This window comes from Canis lupus, chromosome 20 (genome assembly GCF_011100685.1).
Source record: "Canis lupus familiaris isolate Mischka breed German Shepherd chromosome 20, alternate assembly UU_Cfam_GSD_1.0, whole genome shotgun sequence".
NCBI classification, from domain to species: Eukaryota; Metazoa; Chordata; class Mammalia; order Carnivora; family Canidae; genus Canis; species Canis lupus.
In genome coordinates, this window is record NC_049241.1 from 29,107,867 (window position 1) to 29,130,957 (window position 23,091).

General features: G+C 42.8%; 1 protein-coding gene across 5 annotated transcripts in view; it reads right to left on the reverse strand.

The window, feature by feature from the left end:
• PTPRG (protein tyrosine phosphatase receptor type G) overlaps positions 1–23,091 on the reverse strand; it is a 703,723-nt gene that overhangs the window by 152,292 nt on the left and 528,340 nt on the right. For 4 of the 5 annotated variants that reach the window (XM_038565974.1, XM_038565976.1, XM_038565973.1 and 1 more), the window contains one exon: positions 12,239–12,305. In XM_038565974.1, the coding sequence (XP_038421902.1) occupies positions 12,239–12,305 (67 nt within the window). Of the gene's footprint in view, positions 1–12,238; positions 12,306–22,535; positions 22,600–23,091 lie in introns of those variants that run through there. The other variant, XM_038565977.1, reaches the window with a different exon arrangement.

Here is a 23,091-nt window from a genome sequence, read left to right on the forward strand (position 1 = left end):
CAACTGTTCGTCTGCCTAGGTTCTCTAACTCAGTTAAACCTTCAATGACCTGAACCCCAAGAATGCATTCCGCATGGGATGTCCTGCACATCACCTCTTTTTACCAGTGCACATTTATGGCGTGTGAACTCAGGGTTAGTCAGGCACTGCTCCAGTTTTTCCCTAAATGAGGCTTTTCAACCTTGTGAGGTAGGTATCAACATCCTGATGAGGGCTGCTAACTTGCCCACAGTCACAGCTCTATAGACTTTTGGTGTCAGTATAGGCTGTGTAATTGGTTAATAGCGGTCTCTTAAGGTTAGCAGGCTGGAGGCTCTGTTACCACAAGACCGTAGCTCCTGACTATACTCCCAGTACACAACACAGTGTCTTAAAGACTAGGTCCTTCATACATGGCTGAAAAAAATTGATCAAACTAAGTCACTGAGTAACTGAAGTCAAAAGTCGCCATGGGGGCAAATCTAGCCTAGTAACCTGTTTTTGTAAATTAAGTTTTATTGGAACACAGCCACAGCTATTTGTATACATATTATCTATGCCTGCTTCTAGGTTACAACTGCACAATTTAGTTGCTGCAGCAGAGAATATATGACCAACCATGCCTAAAATATTTGCTATTGATCCCTTTACAGAGAAAGCTTGCTGACCTCATTCCTATACGACGAGTAAGACATTTAAAAGCAATGGCAAAAATGGGATGGCAACAAGCCATCCCATTTGAGAATGAATGGGGCAAACTACATGGGGTTGTAGAGATATGGACCTTATTTCTGCTTCTGAAATATTCTCGACCAGTGGGTAGAGATTTAAAATCCTACTCCCTGGCTTTTCCTACAGGCACAGTCCAGAGAAAATCTGAGAGGCCCATATAATGAGATGAATAGCTAGTGTTATTTCAGGTTCTGAGTAAAGGCAGCTTGATTAGGAAAGAGCCTATCATGATTAAACAGATTCTTCTAAGCACCCAGAGAGGCACTACAAGGTCATGGAACAGCCACACCACCCTGGTTCAAAAACATCTAGGCTCTTTGAGTTTACTGGTACTCTCAGTTGGTCAAATGTGGCATCTTGATTTAACAGTTGACATTTGAATGAAACATACGTTGTCATTAATATTCCAGAGAAACACAAAGAGCAGAGACTTGTCGACAATTAAGGAAATGAACATGACAGTTACATTATACAGATTCATATAGTGACAAAAACCCAGATTGTCACTGAACAATTCCACTGCTTGCCTCTCTCCCTTACACAGTGGCCATAACTGACAGGGTATGTACCTTCTATTAACCTCCTTCTGATGCTCAATCAATGACCTAATTCACAGAGGAGAAACTGAGGCTCACAAAAATGAAGTGGATTTTGTCAATATTCAGGAAGTTAGTCCATGCTGGAAGCAGAAACTGGCCCAGAAGAGCTGGCAAGAGAATGGATTTCATAATCTAACATAACTGGGTTCAAATTACTGTCTCACTCTATGAGCTGGGACAAATTATCCAAGCTCTCTGAATCTCAGTTTACCATCTGTGACTGGCTAGGATTACTTAAGATTATACATCCAGAACGTCTGGGCAGGGCTAGGTCCACAGCCAGGCGTTAACAGATGAGAGGCTACTGCTTCTTCCTTTCTCACACTTTCTGATTCCTGGCCCATGACCCTTCTCCCTGATTTCAAAGGGAATGGCTACTCCAAACGACTTTGTGACAATTGTCTTTCTCATTTCATTTTATTTTGTGTGACTCAACTAACTCAAGTGTTTCAATACCCAGGTAGCGACGGCAGCAGCACTCACAGGTCCACAATCATTTCCTGTCACCACATGGCCTCCTCCAGACTCATGGCAACAAGTAAGAACAGTAACAGAGATGGTAGTGGTGAAGGTGGTAGCGACAGCAGCCAATGCTGAGTGTTGACCATGTGCTAGGCACAAGTATTCACACCAAGAGCCTGTGCTCTGGGACACTATACCACAGTGCCTCTCTCACACCAAGGTGACATCTGTACAGCAAGGTGAGAAAATCACACAAAGTAGCCTCCTGGTACTTTAGCGAGCATCCTTTCAGTAGAGGACAGGAGACAGTTTAATCTCTCTCTTTGCTCTGCACATCACATTGATACAATCGGGAGAAGGGCATTTCCTCAGGCTCCCGTGATCCTCTTCAAATGATCAAATAGTGACAAAGAAGGCTGGCCAAATGACAACTAGCCTCAAATTCAAATCCGACCTAGAGGGTATCACTTTTGAAGTTATTTTCTGTCTTAACATTATTGTTCACGACACTATGGGTGATAAAACAGGAGCCGCACAGCATCCCATTTCCTGGCTTTGGCTAAGAAAAGAAATGCAAATGGCTCACATCTATAGCGGTGGTTATGACACACCGAAGTCCAGGAAACTGTGGAAATGGCTTAAGTGTGCCTGTTTCTCGAAGATTTTGAGATCAAAAGTGTTCAGATAAGCATCTGCCCTTCCTGGATCCATAACAGATGTGAGCCAATTAACCAAGACCAGGGTACTGGATATTTATAGCACACTTCAGGAAAGTTCTATGTAATTAAATGCCGGAAACATAAACTTCAAATGGGAAATTTTGTTGCGTGGTACGATGTTCAAGACTATCAGTGGGCTGCTCGATAACATAGCATTGGGCTTCCCATTCAAAAGGGAGAAAACTTTCTTTAAGGTCAACATTAAAACAGAACCCTCATTAATTTGGTTGAAAAACATTTGGACTGGTTGGTGATTGGGGCAAAATCAAAAGTGAAGGGCAGCCCGGGTGGCTCAGCGGTTTAGCGCCACCTTCAGCCCAGGGCCTGATCCTGGAGACCCTGGATTGAGTCCCACGTCGGGCTCCCTGCATGGAGCCTGCTTCTCCCTCTGCCTGTGTCTCTGCCCCACCCCCTCTGTCTCTCATAAATAATAAATAAATAAAATATTAAAAAAAATCAAAAGTGAAGCCCATCTCTAAAGTCTGTCAAATGGTAGTTAAGTAATGGCCCGAATAGGTATTTACATGGTCCCAACATGAGCCAGCCACTGGGAGAAGGCAACTCTATTAGCAGAGCTCCCGAAATTGCTACCACTTAGTTAAGGCAGAGTTTGACAAACTTTTTCTGTAAAGGGCCAGAGGGTAAGCATTTAAGGCTTTGCAGGCCAGACTGTAGCTCTGTTACAGCTACTCAATTCTGCTGCTGTGGTGCAGAAGCTGTCATAGACAATATGTCAACAAATGAGTGTGGCTGTGTTCCAATAAAACTTTATTTACAAAAGTCGGCAGCGGGCCAGATTTGGCTCACAGATTGCACTTGCTGGAGGCCAATTTAGAGGACAGTGGACTCGTGCCAGGCACCCTTCGCTCTCAGTTCTTTCCCTATTCTAATACGTCTAGCATTAATACATACTTTTCTTATCCTCATCTAACAAAGCACAACCGCAGGGACAGAGGGATGCAAGAATTTGTGGAGGATCACACAGCACCCAGGCTGGAGAGCCATGATTTGAAACCAAGATAGCCTCAACTCAGAAGCACTGTTCCATAATCCAGTGTTCCTCAGGGCCACATTAGAAGTGAAAAGGAACCAATTCCATTTCTTTAAAAATATCCTGTAACCCACACTTTTCAGAAAACTCATTCCAAAGTTCTAATTGCTTATTCGTAGGAACACATGAGATTACTTTTGCAGGTGAAGAATATTAATCTTTTTAATTCTCAGCACCAAGAATGGGAAGGCAAAAAAAATAAAAGGTTTCTCATGATATTAAAATTTCCTGAAAGGCAGGGGAAATCTTGTTCATCATTTTATTTTTTTATTTTTGTTTTTGTAAATTTTTTTTAATTTATTTTTTATTGGTGTTCAATTTACTAACATACAGAATAACCCCCAGTGCCCGTCACCCATTCACTCCCACCCCCCGCCCTCCTCCCCTTCTACCACCCCTAGTTCTTTTCCCAGAGTTAGCAGTCTTTACGTTCTGTCTCCCTTTCTGATATAGTTTTTTGTAAATTTTTTTTATTGGAGTTTGATTTGCCAACATATAGTCTAACACCCAGCACTCATCCCATCAAGTGCCCATCACCCTATCACCCCATCCCTCCACCACTCTAGAAAACTGTGCTTAGGTTCCTTAAAGAGTTGTTTATCATTTTACCCTCAACACCTTGACTAGCACTTATTAGGACCTCCATGGACAGGACAACAGATAGACTCTATGATTATAGAAGCTTAAAGTTCACATCGACAAAACAGGTAAGAACCTCTCAAACCCTATCAATGCACCTCTGCCCCATTATCTTGCTGCTGGATTGTAATGACACAGACTATTTCTGCCTAACAGTTTAATTTTCCCCCAAAGTCCCTCATTCTGGGATTTGTCCTTTTCTTGCAAAGTCCATGCAAGATACTTTACAGGAACTTGAGCCATTGAGAGCCACTGAGCCGCAGACAGAAAAAATGATGTCAAGATCTTAGGCCCAGGGGATAATCCCAATAGTGTGGAGGAATGATGACAGAGTAGGGTCCTGTGAAGTATTTTTCTTCATTTCTTCATTTTTCTGCCTTTGAGAGTTGATGTGATGAACCTCAATCAAGGCTGGAAGAGGCAGGTGGTACCCCTGGTGGAAAATAGAGCAGGAGATGGTCTGGGAGTAACAAGAGCCAGTCTTAAGTCATGAAGACCTTGGTTCAGGCCCCCCAGCCAATGCTCCCTTTGCTTGCTTTTCTATGTGACAGGGGACATGATAGCTGTGTCTCAGAATTCAGTGGTACCTATCGGACTAATTAGACCCTTGTCTGGTTGGAGCGTTCCAACCAGAGCCAGCATGTTCTGGAACGCAGAGCCAGAACATTCCAGAACATAGCAGTGGGAAGCCTTTGCTTTTAGACCTGAGGCCTGATGCCTCATCCTCTTTGTTTCCAATTTCTTTTTTGTGAATTCCAAAGGGAGTTATAGACTCCCAAAGTCCTCTCATTTTTTTAAGCTTTTATTTATTTATCCATGAGAGACACAGAGAGAAAGAGAGACAGAGAGAGAGAGAGAGAGGCAGAGACACAGGCAGAGAAGGAGAAGCAGGCTCCATGCAGGGAGCCTGAAGCAGGACTTGATCCCAGGCTCCAGGATCAGGCCCTGGGCCGAAGGCAGGCACTAAACTGATGAGCCACCCGGGCTGCCCCCAAAGTCATCTCTTAATGATAGACTCGCAAGGCAGCCACAGTTCTTTAGCCTGCAATAAATTTGTAGAGTCACAAACAGCCTGTCAGGGGTACGTGCGGTGAAAGTTTTTAAGAAAGGGCTCTAGCTCCCTCTCTTTGCTTGTCGTAAGGCCACTTGGAACTTGATGTGACCCAGAGGGAATCACTGTCGGAAACTCTTACTTTCTAAGGCTAATGACTGTCTTCTTTGTGAAATTTCATACACATGCAGAAAGGTGCACACAACATAAAGATACTGTTGACAAATAATCCTGAAGTGAACCCTGGAGAGACCAGGGCAGGAGAAGCCCTTGCCATGCTCCCTGGGCTGGTGCTTCCTCACTTTCCCATCCTGCCTCAAGAAGTGACTATCACACCTCTTTTTAAAAAAGTAATAATTGCTTGCTTGGCTTTTCCCTTAGCGTTACCACCTACACGTGCACCCTGAAACAATATAGGCTGGGTTTCCTCATGTTTTGAATTTTATGTTGAGGAATACACTAAACCTTCTCCAGACCCTTGCTCTACTTGGTGCTTCTCACATGTGCTCAGGCACAAGATGCCAGCCCCTTCCATCTGAGTAGAATATTCTATTATAGGCCTGCATTGTGTTTACTTAGCTTGCTGACGACAGGCATGTAGGGCATTTCTAGGTTCGGGCAGTTAGGGAAAACCATGCCACTGACATTCTTGTTCACATCTCATGGTACACTTTCATCTATGTTCTCTAGGGGTCATACGCAGGGGGTGGCATACTGAAGCAACCTGGCTGTGGCTCCAGAAAAGTATAAGAGTTCCTGGCATTCTTAGCCTTGCCAACGCTGGACTCTGTCAGGATTTTTAATATGTGACTATGTGGTGCACGCTGCCAATGATTTTGAGCTCTGTGAATGTATTATCATGGGGAAGTCAATGTATAATATACATGGGCTATTCTTTCATTTACAAACAGTCAAATGCACAAATCTAAGGGGATGGTGTGGTGAATTTTTATATTATAACCATGCAATCATCCTCCTGATCAAGATATATAATATTTTCATCATCCAAGAAAATTCCCTCATGTTTCTTCTCATTTTTTATACCCCTCCACTGCATTATTTGGCTTTTATCACCAAAGACTAGTTTTGTCTGTTCTTGAGCTTTACAGAAATGGAACCATGCAATATGTGCTCTTCTGTTGTCATGTAAATCAACTAGCTCATTATTTTTAATCGCTGCATAATGTTCGCTGTCTGGCCACACTACAACTTGCATATCTAGGCTCCCGTTGGTGGACATTTGGGCTGTTTCCACTCTGGGGCTAATATAAACAAATCTCCCATTAACAAGTCTTTCTGTGGACATTTCTCTTGGGTATATACCTACATGAGGACTGGCCAGCTCAGAGGATAAGGCAGTTGTACGACTTTGGCAGAAATGGCTGCATGGCTTTCGGAAAGGCTGCCCGCCCCCCCAACCGCATCCCCAGAGCAGCTGTCCTGAAGTGCCCAGGGTGCCATGCTCGGGGCTTGTTTTCTTTTTAAATAGTGTATGTGGTGAATGACATATCAGCAGTTGTAGAAGATAAATCCTATCCATTATTTTAGAATAAATTCAGATCACTTCAGGTCTGGAGTCTCATTGGGGTTATTCTTGATTATAGGACCCTCAATCCCAGCAGGTGGAATATGGAAAAAAAGAGCAAATGCAGATGCATGAGCTCCTACCACCACGTGCTTGGCCAGGTGGTCACTTATATGTGCAAATTTCCTTTATATCTTCCCTTTCTGCCGAATGCCTGGATTGAACTCTAGCTGTTCCATGACTCTGTCTATAGATTTGGTGAGTTGATGAGTATTCCAGGACAGAGGAGAAAATGGGTGTAAGACACCTCAAAAATACACCCAGTGAATAAATGAGTCAGTCGAGGAAGCTATTCCGCAAAGAAAGTTTAGATCCTGTCCCAGCCCCAGCTGCCATCACTTTAAAACTTGCAAGAACCTCGTTTTGGACCATTCTTTAATTGAAGGGTGTTTTCAGGTGATCATTTAATTGCGCTTTCACAGCTTTCTCAGAAGAACCTGAGGAGGCAGGATGGGGTGAACCATCTGGTTCTGACCGGAGTCTGACCCAATTTCTAGTAGTTCCTCTAAAGGAGAAAGGTACCGTCCTGCTCATCTAGGCAGTACATTCAGCAGAAGACAGCGGTGACAGAGGCGGGGTGGGGTGGGGGTGGGAGTGATGGGGAAAGACGACAGAGTCATAGTTCAACAACCAAGCAATCGCTACTAGCAAGTTTCTTTCCAAAAATAAAAAAAATTAGGGACTCCTGGGTGACTCAGTGGTTGAGTGTCTGTGTTTGGCTCAGATCATGATCCCGGGATCCTGAGACTGAGTCCTGCATCGGGCTCTCCCCAGGGAGCCTGCTTCTCCCTCTGCCTGTCTCTGCTTCTCTGTCTCTCATGAATAAGTAAATCTTTTAAAAAATAAAACAAAAATTAAAAAAAATTAGTCTCTCTTAGATGATTGACAAGAGGGAGTGGTCAGGATTTTGATGCATTCTGACAGGATTCTAGAATACATACACAAGCAGCCTGCTAGACTTTCTTTGGGTGGATATCATAAAAGAAGAATAGAAAAGTAGGTAATCCAAAAATGTAAAAGAAAAAAAAATACTTTTTAATTGACTTAAAATATAATGTACATTTCTGAGCACTGGCCAAATGGGTGAAACTAGTAAGGGGTAGTTGCATTTCTATACTGATTCACATACAAGGTTTTTTTTTTTTTCTTAAATGTGTTTTTAAAAAACAGAACTAGACTAAGTTTCTCAGAACCCATATTTCTATCAGGTGTGGCTTCCATTAAGTGCTAGTTCTTGAATACAAAAAGCACTGTAAATGAACGAGTCAATACTGTGACTAGGATTCACAACTTCTCCCTAAATCTTTCCTTCCCGGTGGATACCGATGGGAGTGTGTAAATAAAACAGCTGATTCGATACATTTTAGTGCTTCCATCTATTGCCCAGTGGACAGACGGAACCAGAATCAATGGCAAATCACATCTCTCCATTCTATTTATATTTCTTCATGGCTCTCAACTTTGTAAAAATCACAATTTACATGGAAAAATGAACACCTAACAAACAACACTCTACATTTGCCAAGAGATTTCTAGATATCTCTCTCCAGCAGTGAGGAAGCAATGTTGCTGAGCGCAGAGCCTCAAAGATGCTATATGCACTTCCACCACCAGGGACCTCCCTCCACAGTGGCATTGCTTGAAACCTTGACTGCTCCCTTCTAGGCCTGCACTGTCTCTATGCACTCTTTAGGTCTCAGTGGTCACTTTGCCTGAGTGGTCACTGATGCCTCCTCTATACTCCCAAATCTGGGTTAAACCTGCTGCTCCCCACTCTTTAATGCAATGACAATGCTTAACTGTATGTTCCCCGCTCTGAGACTTGATAAATGCAAGGAGGGTAGGCCTAGGTCGGCTGTGCCCTCTCTGCCTAGCTTCGTAGTACATTGGGATTAGGTACTTATGCACGAGAGGAATAAGCACTGCTTCTAAGCACTTCTGAGTATTTTAAAAGCGAGAGGACCAAGTAAAGTCCTCTTTGGAAATGGGATCAGGAAGGAAGATGTGAACTTCCATGCCAGCCAAGGGAGGTACATGCCTAAGATCAGGAAGGAAGATGTGAACTTCCATGCCAGCCAAGGGAGGTACATGCCTAAGATCTTCCTTCCAGAGACACACTGCCATGAGGAGCCTTGTTAGCTCCAGCCTACAGCGGCTATACCTTCAGGACTTGACCACAGTGTTCTCTTGGAGGCCGGTCAAGATAGGACGTGCTAGCTGGTGACTCTGCATGTCAGGGGAACCTAACACAGGACACCTCTCACAGACAGGCTTGGCTCTGAGGTGCATCAGTGAGGTGCATCAGTCAAGACTTTGTGAGAGCTGCCTTCAGCTAGTCCTCCTAGATTCCCTCCCCACTTCAGAGATACCAGAGCTGGACTGTAGTCCCAACACTCTCCCCATGTGGCCCTGCTTCCTCTCTTTATCACTCCCTGTCAATAAATTTGCCTGCACTGAAAACCCCACCTTGCTGTCTGCCTCCCAGAGGCCCCTGTTGAACAAATGTCAAGTACCACTGGTGGGGATGACCAGATTTCTCATCGTCATTTCAGCTGAAAGAACATAGAAGATTCTTCCTATTAAAAAAACAAAAACAAAAACAAAAAAACCCAAATTCACTTAATGAGGAATTAATATTCTAGGATATGACTCCCAGAGCTGAAGAAATAAAACCAATTCTGAACTGTAACAGAAATTCATATTGATTTTTCCTTTTTACACATTTCTATCATCATTTCCAAGCCAGAGATTCTGTGAAGGGCATGATTATTTATGTCCCATCAAATTAACAGATCATTCAAATCCTTTACAGGACCTTCAACTGAAAACGCTTCTAATGCCAACAAAAGTTGTTTTAGCCATTTCAGATGTTCATTCTCTGTTGGAAGAACGACAAAAGAGATGAGTGTTATCACAATGGAAGTCGGCAACAGCCCGAGACCGGAGGGCATAGCCAGGTTTCCAAGATGTTCTCTTACTCCTTTCTCTTTCCAGTCAAAGCAAAACTCAAGTGGCCTTTGGTTTCTCCTCCTCTTCTCCCAGTTCTATATTTTGATATCTCCACTTATTTGTGGGTTTATTTGACTCATTGACTTGGCTAACATTTACTGGGCATCTGTGATTTGACATACACGCAGGGGGTCTTGGCCCCACAAAGCTGACAGTTCAGTAGGTAAAAAGTGAGTAAATAAAACACAAAGTTATTTTAGATACTTTTAAGTGGTTTGAGGAAAGGAATCTAGGATGATATGATGGAGCCATGGGCATGGGGAGCAGCTGGGGCATTTGATAGGACAGTTAAGAAAGAACTTTCTGAAGAGGCACGGATTTGAACTGAAACCTGAAATAATAAAGGGAGACACCCTTGTAATGAGCTAAGGCAAGAACTTTCCGGACAGAGGAAGCAGAAACAGCAAATGCAAAAGCTGTGAGGGATAGCCCACTGGGCAGGCTAGAGGAAATGAGAGGCGGCACCTCACCTCACCTCACCTTCCTTCCAGACACCTCCCTGTGTGTCTCTTATTCACACACAGTGGGCACACCATACTTTTGCTGTATAAATAATGAAACTCCCTTTTGCAGGGGATTTTTTTCTAGTAGGTCTCCTCTGACTTCTGCATTAGGAAGGAGTGTTGAAACCACATCCCAGGCATCTCTGTCACCCTCCCAGTGCCAGGTAAACATAGAAGAGCGTACATGTAACAGCCTCTTGGAGGGTAATTGTGGATAATGAACAAGGATAACATGATTATGCCAGCACAGAGCTCTTGAACCAAATGATGACTACACAGTGAGTTTACAGAGATTTGGGGATCTGGGAGCTAACAGAAGCCTCTGCTTATCTTTAACATATGGAATCTCCTTCAATTATCATTGTGGAAGTAAGCACACACAGATCTACTCAAATGTCATTGCTGGTGGAGTGCTTCCTCTCTGACCAAAGAATAGAGAGGTACCTGTTTTGAAGATTCTAGAACTCTCCATGATGGTTTTGTTTTAAAATAGGAAGAAAAGTCAGGGGGAAGGAAGATCTGTTCATCACTTACTCCATTTCAAACCCCAAACTCAGTCTACACTATGAACTGGGATTTCTGGGAAGAGTTTGATTAACTGAGTATCCAAGGGGATCTTTTGTGAAAAAATGCACAGCATGTTGCCCAAATACCAGCTTTCTTTGCACTTTTTAGGCTGCCTGGAGTACAAGGCAAATACTCCTATTGCCCCAAACCACCACCACCACCATACCAAAATCAAAGCACAAATGTGCAGGCAGAAACAGTTTTGACCAAGGTGCTCTGTTCCCTATAGGAACTGCCACACAACCTGCTTCCCAGTTGCGTGTGAGGGCTTTGCTTTAGAGACACAAACTGAAATTGAGAAGTCATGGACTCTTCCCTCCACAACTTCTATGCGACTGCTTTCAGCCACACTATTTTCCTACTTTTACGAGGTTTATTTTTGTTACCTGCTGCATGACTGAATGGTTCTAAGAGCAGCACAGTTAATCCCAAATCCTACTTGCCTCAACTGCATGCTGACAACTGGTTTTAGTTTCCCTGAGAGAAATGGGGCAAGATGTCTGTTAAGCTCTACAGAGTTGGCTAATGTCGAAAGACAATCCTCCCAGAAAGGTGTGAAGATGTTTTATCACAGCTGTGGAGATGAAGGGGAGATTTATTATGGTTACTAATGCTATTTTTGTCAATATCTTTGGAATTCTAATTAGATTATTAAAACTTTGCAAATCATTACATTACCTCTAAGACTCCATACCTTCCTGCAACAAGGGTACTTTTGAAATTAGAGGATTCTGATGTCATAGGTAATGATGCATTGCCGATAATAAAGTTGCAGGGAAATTCCTCCAATAAAAACCAGTTGGGAAAGACAGAACCCATTTATCTTACTTTCTTTCCCAGTTTTATGCCCGAGGATAAGACGTCTGCTACACAGAACATGGTCTAGCTTTTTCCATGCTAGTAGCTGATGATGCTTCCTCACATGCAGCAAAGTTTAATGACTTGTCACAGCTACTTAAATTTTTTCCCCTAAATCTGAGAGGCAAATAAAGAAATTTATTAATGCAGAGATACTTGAAAGAGGAATATTTTTAAGAGAGACCTGAGACAGTGGCAGGTTCAGCGCATACCAATGGTATATCTTAGGGTGCTTTGATTTATAACATATGCATTCAAAGTGGTACCTGAAGAGAAACAAATTGCTTACTGTTAACTCAGATCCATTTGCAGGTAATAAATGGGCATGCTCTTTACCCATCAAATAATGGCTCTAATGCCCTTCAACATCAGTGGATGAGGAATGGGGGTCACCCTCTGTCCTCTGCCAGATAACCCAATTCCTTTAGGTGGAGACCTTAGCTCTTCACATACCAACAAAGAGAAACGTATGTGGCTTACTTACCATGATGTACGACGCCCTTCAACCCATGGATAATAGGATCCAGTGCAGAATTGTCCCTTGGACTGACCTACATGTAAAGGAAACATGATTGGTTAAATCTATTCTGGCATCAGACACAACAGCCTCAGTTTAATCTTCTGAAGAGAAGGGGGGGAAATAGAGGTTATCTAGCAGGCTGCATAGACCTTACACAGACCATGGCTCTCACCAACACAAAAGATTTATGACATCATAAAATCAAGTGAGGAAGTCTAAATCAAAAGAAAGAAACTTCTCAGAATACATCAGAACAAGAGGGAAATACCATAGTCCCAGGAAAATCTTAAAAAGCAACTATAAGACTTTCCTTTTCCTTTTGTTTTATTATAAGTACACCCGGATCTCCTAAAAAGTCATTGAAAGTCATCAAAGAGTAATCCATCATTGACTGAATATTTCAATACCTTCTTGTGATGTGTTTTTTTTTACTTCTCTCCTTTTTAGAAAATGGATCTGTGCCCTGCCAGCCTTTTCTCCTAAGGATCCAGTCTCCTGTGCTTTACCACATACTGTAAGAGGGATTTCTAAGACTCAAAGCAGGAGAGAACAGGACAGGAGCGGGGCTTAAAGAGCCAGTGTCTCCCAACTTTTATTTCTCTCTGGGGTTTTTAATTCCCCCAAAAGTCAAGCTTCTTACCCAATCTTTCCCTAACTTTCTGATATTACACAGCACAAATCCTCATTCTTGCCCTCTCTAGAAGGTGACAATTCCACCAGCATACTGTAATTTTGGTTTTGAGGTACTTTCTTTTAGACACATACTGACATACTTACAAATGCAATGAAATAGTGCCTAGATTTCACTCCAAAATAATCCAGGAGTGGATAGCCATTCAGAAAGTGAGCAGGGCATAGAAAGATGCAACAAGACTGGCATTCAATCATTTGTGAGTTTAAATTATGAGTATTAAATGGATCACGATATAATTTTCTCTACTTGTATGGATGGTTAACTTTTCCCAAATAGTTTTTCAAAATCCATTCTCTGTGGTCAGCATATCTCCTGAAATTTTTTCCAGGGATGATATTTAATTTAATCCACTACTAACATAACGAAGTTGAGATGTTGGTGAATCTTTGAGTGTGTAGCAAGACCCAACTTAATGTCCCTAGTTATTTCAGGGCCATCTTAGGTCAAAATTTTAAGATAACTGAAAATTTTCCACTTCCTTCCTCCCTTGCAAACCGTCCATTGAGTTGCTGCTCCTCAGACAATACCCATACTTCACATATTTCTTCTGCTTTTCTGCTTTAGAGTAGAAAAGTTAGAGTAACTTTTGAAAACTTAGAGTATCTCCAAGTTAGAGTAGTGGTTCTTAACAGGAGGCAGATTTTACCTATCTCCTCTACCCCATCCCAAGGACATTGGGCCGTATCTGCAGATATTGTTGGTTTTCAAAAGTAGAGTTGAAGGGGGAGGGGCTACTAGCATCACATGGGTAGAGGCAAGGCTGCTGTTAAAAATTTAGCAATGTTCAGAATAGCCCCCCACAGCAAGAAATTATCTGGCTCAAGGTATCAAAGGGGCAGAAGCTAAGGTTGAGAAATTCAGGTTACATGCTCTATGAGTTAACAATGATTACCTATTAATGTCTGGAGTCCTGACTCATGACTAAATTCAAACACAGATGCCATTATGTATGGTGTTATGTTTACAGACTAATAAAGTGAGGTGGAATTTGGTACTAAATCATAAACACTACAGGTACTTAAAAAAGGATCGGTGAATAGGAACCGTGTGTGTATCCAATCACAAAAGTGGAATTCTGGGAGTTGGCATTAGTGTACCTCCAAATTGTCTGACAGGAAGGTCTAGCCAGGGCTTTTACATCCTGGTTGAGCACAGAACATTCTTAAAAGGCAAACATTCACAAAAAATACACCAAAATGAAGAATTTATATTTACACCATAGCAAATACTTATTAACACATTCAAAACATGGTCATAAATGGAATCACAACTCAAGAATGCAGGATAAGTGAGTCTACAGTAAATGTGGCCAAATTTCAAAAGTCAAAGAATAAAATTGGAGCTGAAAGAAATATTCCATATCAAACTGAATTTATAGACCAAAATGTGGTCTTTGTTTTCCCAATTCAGTCTGATAGAGAAGTTTATGCCAATTCAACTACCTGCAGTTACTCTGACATCTATGGGAAATGGCAAAAGGATCACAAACTCCTGCCTTCTCCACCATATACATCTTTGAGATCTGAAGTGGCCACTCCTCCCATCAAGAGTGTATATCAAAGTCTTCCCTCTTGGAAGCTGGGCTTGAGCACGTGACTTGTTTTGGCCAATGGGCCATTAGTGAAAATGATGTAGGGTGCAGCTTATGTAGAGCTTGCCTGCCAGGTTTATCCTCTCTTGTTATTCTTTGAAATCCTGAGACCACCAGCTGAAGAACCCCAGGCTAGTCTCCTGGAGGTAGAGACAACATGGAACAGACAGGCAGTCCCAGCTGAGGTCATTTTAGACCACCAGTCTCAGATGAGCTACCTAAAGTCTGCAGATACCACCTGAACTGGTACCAACCAGAGCTGAGCAGCTAACCTACAGAATCATAAAAGCAATAAAATAATTGTTGTTTTAATTAATTTGGATCATTTGTTACAGCATAAAACGTAACTGTTAGAGTTTCTATGAGTGTGTGTAGAAGTGGAAGACTGGAGACAAACTACAATAGCAATAATTTTCTTAACCAATCCACTTCGCTTACGTATGATCTGTCATAAACGATTCTCAGTGAGATTCCACATACCAAGAAACAGTATTTGTCGCCAACCAAATCAACTCATGTGCTTCCCCAAAACTCTGTTACCCCATCTCTACCATGCCACATTTCACGGATATTTTGATTTTCAATCCCAACTACATGCAGGGGGATGTTTTGTAGTCAGGGGGGTGCTCTAATGCATTCAATCTTACTTGATGATGAGAAAGGCCAAAGAAAACGTTCCCCATGACTTACACCCACCAATGACATTTGTAGCTCATGTTAGAGGAAAACAACCAAGCAAGGTAATCCAGTTTACTTTCTGACCCTTCTGGCTACAGTATCTCTGTGTCTGATTACTCATTCAAGCTCAAGAGCCTGACCCCAGGCTCTAAGCAACCTCATAAATGAAAACCCTTCTATGGTGCCCATTCACCTCCACAGCCCCTGTTGCTGTAGGTTCACAGCCCCATGACTGGGGTTGAGAAGATGGATCAGGAGAAAGGGAGAAAATACGAAGATTATTGGCTGGTCTAAGTAGCTTACTAATAATACTAAGCTTACTCTCCAGTCGGTGTCTTGATTCCAAAATTCAGGGTGGGAATCCAAATAGCATGCTAATAAGTGGGTTTGTTCCAGTAAAGGCACAACACTAACTGAAATAATCCCTTCCATTTACTGTTTCAATCAATTTGCCACTTAAAAAAAAATTCATGAGCATAAGCTAAGCAATTTGGACAGCTCTGAAATATGCCTACAGTGAAGAAGGCTGTCTGAGCAACCGGTATTTACATTCTGGTCTCCATCCAGGGTAGGAGGCCAAGGGGTGGGGGGAAAATAAAATTTTGAGTCAGGGCTGAACCCTTAGCCTTTCAGTGTCCTCATCTGTAAAATGGGGATACAATTTCATAACGCTGTCCTGAAGATTACATGGGTAAAGCTTGGAGTGTAATGCTGAGTACAAATGCAACATTCAAGGGGGATGGAACCTGACCCAAACACTCAAATTTAAATGAATGTCGAACAACAGCAATTTCATCCCTGAACTTCTCAATGTGCTTGGCTCTAAAAGTAATACCTACTCACATTTCAAAAGATCCAAATTTATGTTTTATTTGACATCCACTCAATTTCATAATACGCTGCTCCTTTTAAAGCCACATGAGGCGTTTTCCTGGCTCTTGAAATTTGCCACCTTCCACTCGGAGATCAAAGGAGTTGTGCAGTAATACTGAGAAGGTGGCAATTGCACAAATGAGCTTAAAATGGCCTCGAAGAAATGGACCCCCCTTCCCCTGCGGTTTGTGCTCTTACAGCAAAACTTAGCTCCTGGCCCTTCCATTTTGGAACAGCTTTTGCAGCATTAGTCATCTTCAAAAGGACAGCATGCCAGCGACAGAGGGCTCTGAATTAAAGCCTTTAAGATGTCTTTAGATATAACAAACTACACAGAGACATTAGCAATACAGGAAACCATGACATGTAGGTTTGGGCAAAAGGCCAAATTCATAGAAATGCCTGATGAAATCTAATCTTCATAAAATTCTCTTTCCAAAAAATAGACCATGCTAAGGACTGAACCAACAACTATCAGATTCATAACCACATTGTCGATAATCTCTAGAGATGTGTCTGGAATCCTGGCCCTCAGAAGGACCTATGGTCTTTCCTGTTGGAAAGAAGATGAAGCGGAAACACAGAGGCCCCAGCAGCCTGCATGTGCCTGTGTTGCAGATGTCTGCTGCCATCTACTTTTCCAATCCACTGTGCCATTTGGCCCTTGACTTGGATCCTGATAATCTTCAATCTATCAAGTCCTGGCCATCTGCTAACTAGGATGGCCAAGACAACCTACTTGCCTTGAATCCGACATCACCAGCTGCTCCTTTAGTCCTATAAATGTCACATCCAGCCAATATCGTCTTGTGGGAAAAAGGATTTATGCCTGCTGGGAACGAATGGCTCCACCATTAAACCATGCCTGTGAAGGAAAGTGACAAACAGCAGGACCAGAGTCTCCACATGGCCTTCCTGAACTGCAGAGGTGATGATCCATCCACTCTGAGGGATAGCGGCTGTGTCCTCAGAACCTACAGTGTCTGATCAGGACAAGGGCAGGTACTTCTCATGAGATCTGATTTCAGATCTAATTCTCTTCTTTCTCCTCTTACCTAAGAGCCATGTAGCAAGGATGCCGTAGCTTCTTTCATTCTGACTTCAACACCTCGGTCACCACTCACTGCATTTTGATTCAAGTTGCTATCAAGAACTTCCTGGCTCAAACCATTCCTAACTTGGCTACTTTCACAAACTACATTTCAGATAGGCCTGACCCAGTGACCGAACACAGACCAGATTTCTTTATAATAAATTAAACACTGGTCAATAATTTAGGAAACATGTCTATGTTCATTGAGACAAACATAGCATCAAAACACTAATCCACTGATCCATATTGAAAACACTTCTCCCGACTTTCTTTTAAATACTCACAAATACGGCTTTTCTTCATGTATAGCCTATAGCCTAAGTTTCTGATGGGAGAAATTTCTTTTTTTTTTTTTCCCCTGTTGACATCCCAGCGATGTTTTCTATTCTCTCCTGTCACTGCTGCGATGGGATTACAAAAGGCAGAATCAGAGGCCTTGGTGCATTTAGCATCCCAAACTGCCATGGAATAAAGTCATCCAGAATGAGGCATGGTAAAGGGAAAAGGTGCTCTCTGAAGCTATAGGGCCTTTCATGGAAGGAAGGACTTTAGTCTCCCAGCCAGCTAAAGGCAAGTCACCAAGTGTGGATTCCTGGCCAGAAGGCTTGGTTTAACTTTGAACAACAGATTTCCAGAATTGTACTTGAAGCCTAATCTCATAGATATGCAGAACATCACAGATGCATCTCACAAGAGAGGCAGGAGCTTCTATTGGCGCAGGGGTGGGGGTATGGAGGGGATGGCCCCATATCATCATCTATTTTCCGGCACTTGACAGGACATCCTCTTGGGACTGGTTTCCATCAACAGATGAGAAAACTACTAATTCCTCAGCCAGGGGAAGGGATTAATATGAAAAGGCAACACAATTAGAAATGCTAATAGGATTCACCCTCCCCTCCTCCCTTTAAATGGAGCTGGAGCACTGTCACAGCTTACTTACTGTTAATTCATAATATTAGTGGAAACCAGTCAATTCGCAAGTTATTCATCTCCACAGAATGGAGATGTGTGGCCAGGGAAGGCCATGGAAGAAATGAATTTAATGCTCTTGGTCTACTTAAATTGACCTTCTCTATCCCTCTGCTCCCACCACTCCTGCTCACCAGAGTATTTACCACTTAATTGTCAGACTTGGCTTGGAGGAGTCTATTACTGGAAAAACCAACCCAGCAGGGTGACAGCAAGGCCCAGTAGCAAATCTGCACAACTACGGATCTTGCCAGCAGCAGACTCGCCTATTGTCAATACAGGCGATTTCTCCTTTTCACGAGGATCAAACTGTCCCGGACTGGGTATACAATGCCATTTCCTCTGGCTTTGGACTCACTCAAAAACTCAATTTCAAAGCCAAGGCAGGAGAGAGAGAGAGAGAGAAAATGGGCAGGCTGGGCACCTGACAAATGGAACTTCCACATGGTGATTTTTGTCCTTCTTTGTCTTTTTAATGTATTGTGTTTCAGAGCCAAGAAGGTAGTGGGGAAGCCTTTACAGCAGTTCCAAACAGAGACCCAGAACCTGCCTGTCCCACCCCTGCCAGACTTCTCAAAGTAAAGGTTGCTCTTGAACTGGAAAGAGGCAAAAAAGAAATTCCAACCCAGCAAAGTATGATCAAGTCTAAGGCTATCGTGCAAGCCATTTCACACAGATACTGCTATGATTTTTGAAATTAAGAAAAAAAAAAAAAAAAGGACATGCAATCTGGGGAAGCCTGGGGCAAGAGAAGCTTATTTCAGGTTCAGTGACTCGTTTGTAAGTTTCTCTCGATCCACTGTGGCAGTGCTGGACAGCTCTGCCTTTCTCTTGTTAATAATCCTGCCACGCACTGAAAAGCCCCAACAATATCAAAGTCTTGGGGGAGAAAGCAGAGCTGACTGCTTCCACAGGGAGCAAGTGGCTTCAACCAAAACACATTACACGTGAACTCTCACCCTTGCTTTCTCATTCCCCAGAAGCAAAAAGCTGCTCGGGGCACTCCATTTACAAAAGGCTTCGAATCCAGAGAGCACTGTGTGGGGACGGCTTTAAATCCCTACCATGTGTGCAGCAAGAAAAATACAAAAGATGAGGCATATCGGATCAAAGGGGTCACCAGGTTGATCCTTCTCTTGAAAACACTCCTCCTTAGAAGTAGGTAAGGTCATCACATTGGAAAAACTAGAAGCATGCAGACAGCATTATGAGGGATGGGGAAGACTCTGTAAATACCATGTAGGTATTATATATAAAATATTAAAATGAACTTGCTCATCTTATAGTTAGTTGTATAAAGAGGTGATGGGGGAAGAATGGAATGAGGCCTTTGGCCTAAATGGCAAGAACCCAGATCTTACGCTCACTCATTCAACAAATATGTCCTGTGTGCCAACTGCATGCTGTGCTAGACTGACACGGTAAGACGGCCCTCTGTCAGCCCCAACTCCAGGTTTTTAGGCTCCTGTGTAATCTCCTCCCTTTGAGGATGGGCTGGATCTAGTGGCTTCCTTTTAACAAGTAGAATGTAGCAGAGCCAAAGAGACATGCTTTCGATGATTAGGTTAAAAGAGATTCTAACCTCCATCTTGCTAGCACACTCTCACTATTGTTTACTTGGCATGATGCTTTGGTGAAGTAAATGGCCATGATAAGGAAGCCCATATGGTGAGGGGCTCAGGTGGTCTCTAGTCAACAGCCACGGGGAAACTGAGGCCCTCAGTTAAACAGTCCTTGAGGAAACGAATCCTTCTCCAGTTGAACTTTCAGATAAGACCTCAACACTGATACTTTTTCAGATAAGACCTCAACGCTGATACTTTTTATTGCAGCCAGGTGAGAAACCATGAAGCCAGGGGCCCACAGAAACTGAAACAGTAAATGTCTGTGGTTTCAGCAGCTCAAAAGCCTGTGGTAACCTGTTACTCAGCAACAGATAACCACGTGCCGAGAACTGGGTCCTGCGATATGGCACTGAACAAATCACAGACCTCTTCCTCACAGATCTGCCAGTCTAGCACTTGCTCCCACGGGGAGATGAGGGTGCTGGCCTCCCTAAAGAATCCATATGACACCATTTTCCTTACACTGGTGCATCAGCTATTCAAGGCAGGTCCCATCCCTTTAAATAGGGTCTTGCCTCTCACAGATCTGAACTGCTATGTGACATCACAGCTTCTAGGGTTTGAGAGGAAGCAATATGCTTCAAATCCAAGTTCCAACCAGGAAAATTTGGTAAAAATAGTGAGCAAATCCCAAATGGAGCAAACAGACATCCACCATCAATTCTGGGATAAAGCGTTTTCAGTAGCTTTTATGTTTGAACAACCATAGGAAACTGACAAATTGTAGCACCAAACCTGAGGCTTCTCAAAGAAAGATGTCCCTGAGCAAGGTGCACAGCAAAATGCACTGGTGTGAGCAGCTGCTGCTGTTTCTGATTCACAGCAACCAGGCTAAGTGGAGACTAATTATACTCCACACCTTTTGTTTTTGGTTTTTCCTTTTGGAAGGGGTATTTCTACTCTGTGTCTCCTTTAGGGCACTGAATGATTGCTCCCCCAGGGTAGCCTCTGAAGACTGATGAAGTATCAATCCACTTTTCCTAAGCAATACCTCATGGGGCATTCCCTATTCCAAACCACACACTTACGTGAAGGCTCTGGTGCCCGATACTGTAAGGGGGACTTTATGCTGTCACTGTCCTCTGAAATCAATCTGTTAACTCATCTAAACATCTCATTGCATCCCTCAACAAAGCAGTGAAAACTGCTTTCAGAGTACTGTCATTAAAGTTGGAGCATCTGATTTAAGAGCCTTCATTAAGCATTGTTTTTGGGGGATACAAAAAATTATTTAAGTGTACAAATGTCTTCAAATCTACCAATTAGCAAAACTCCTTTCAAGTACATAATAGTCTACACAAGGGCCAGCCCGACCTCAAGTAGGACACAGATTAATGCTAACTGAACACTTCAGCTTTGTATTGAAAATGCACCTGAGTTCAACAGAGGATAAAATTAAATTGCAATGAGGAAAGACAAAATCTTTCCCAGCAGGCCTTGATTGATAGAACGTGTTATTTGTAGCAGAACAAAATGGAAAGCCAGAAAGTTTGTTCCCAGCAATCATTGTCTCACTGGGCCAACTTTCTCTCCTTTGAGAAAATAATATGATTTCTTCATAGAGCATGTAGTCTACTTATTTAGGCAACAGTGCCCAGGATCTTCCAATTCCTCAGCAGCTCACTTGAAAACAATGGCCCCAGTAGGGGAGGTATAGGTAATATTTAACCAGGAAGAGGTTTATTTTGTGAAAACTGCCACTGGTAATGACCTGGGAATAAGTCGCTTCTTGGAAACCAATGAGCATGCATCTCCTGTGATGAACTCATTTGAAACTTGCGAGTATAAGACTACTGTAGGGGTTAAGCAGAGTTTTTGAAACCAGGTTGCTAGACCCAGGTTAGAAATCCTCCTCTTCCACTTGACAGTTGGTGATCATGTTAAAGTTAATTACAGGGCAGCCTGGGTGGCTCAGGGGTTTAGCACTGCCTTTGGCCCAGGGCGTGATCCTGGAAACCCAGGATCCAGTCCGGCGTCAGTCTCCCTGCATGGAGCCTATTTCTCCCTCTGCCTGTCTCTGTCTCTGTCTCTCTATCTCTATCTCTCTCTGTGTCTCATGAATAAATAAATAAAATCTTTTAAACAAGTTAATTACAATCTCACTGTACCTCAGTTTCCTCATCTGTTAAAACATGATTACTGCCCTCTAATCCCACAGCATTATTAAGAGAATTATTTTTTTTAAGATTTTATTTATTTATTCATGAGAGACACAGAGAGAGAGAGAGAGGCAGAGACACAGGTAGAGGGAGAAGCAGGCTCCAAGCAGGGAGCCTGATGCGGAACTCAATCCCAAGACTCCAGGATCACGCCGTGGGCTGAAGGCGGCGCTAAACTGCTGAGCCACCCAAGTGCCCCTATTAAGAGAATTAAATGAATGTTCAGCACAGTGCCTAACACACCCAGGATTGTTTAAAAACTAGCCATAGCTACCCTTTCCAAAAAAGGGCAGGCCTGCCTTGCTGGTACCCAGCCAGGATTTACACAAACACACATAAAGATACACATACAATTACTTCTGATTACAGATGGACCAATAGTATCAGGGTTACAAGCTAAATCCAACCAAGCATAAGCTCCCCTACCTCTATGTCAATCTTTCATTTCAGTAACGTGGTAACATCTTTCCACCCAGTAGACCAGGAATTATTTTTCACCCAACCAGGGAATTATTTTCTCTCCATACCACGTATGATGTATCAGCAAGTGCAGAAGATTCTATATCCTAACCATACCTCAAATCCGAATTCATATACCATCTCTCTCCAGCTCATCCATTCTGCTGCCTAGCCCACCATCACTCTGAACCTAAATGACCTCCAACAGCTTTATCTAACTGGCTTCCCTATGTTCTCTACTGTGCCCTCCAAGTACTGGCACCACCTTTAATCAGCTTTAAAACAAAAAGAAAAACAAACAACAATGATGAAACACTGTTCTGATTGACCTAAGATGTGATCTGGGCATCTGGATGTTTGACAGCTCCCTGGGTGATTCTGACAGTGAGAACCACTGAGTTAGAGTAGTCCTTTAAATAGTAAATCTAATCACAACACGTGCCTGCTTAGCAGCTCTCCAGGATCTGGGCCAAGGCCCTCTGCAGATTCTTATTGCCATGATTCCCATAGTTCATTCCAGTCTAGCTGAATTGGCTTCCCTCCGCCTTCCTCTTCAGATACTCCTGGGCCTTTTCACTTTGGCCCTGGCCTTGTTCCCTCTGTCTAGAATGTTCCTCAATCAGATCCTTGCAGGGAGAGATTTCACTCTTCAAACTTCAGCTACTAGAGGCTT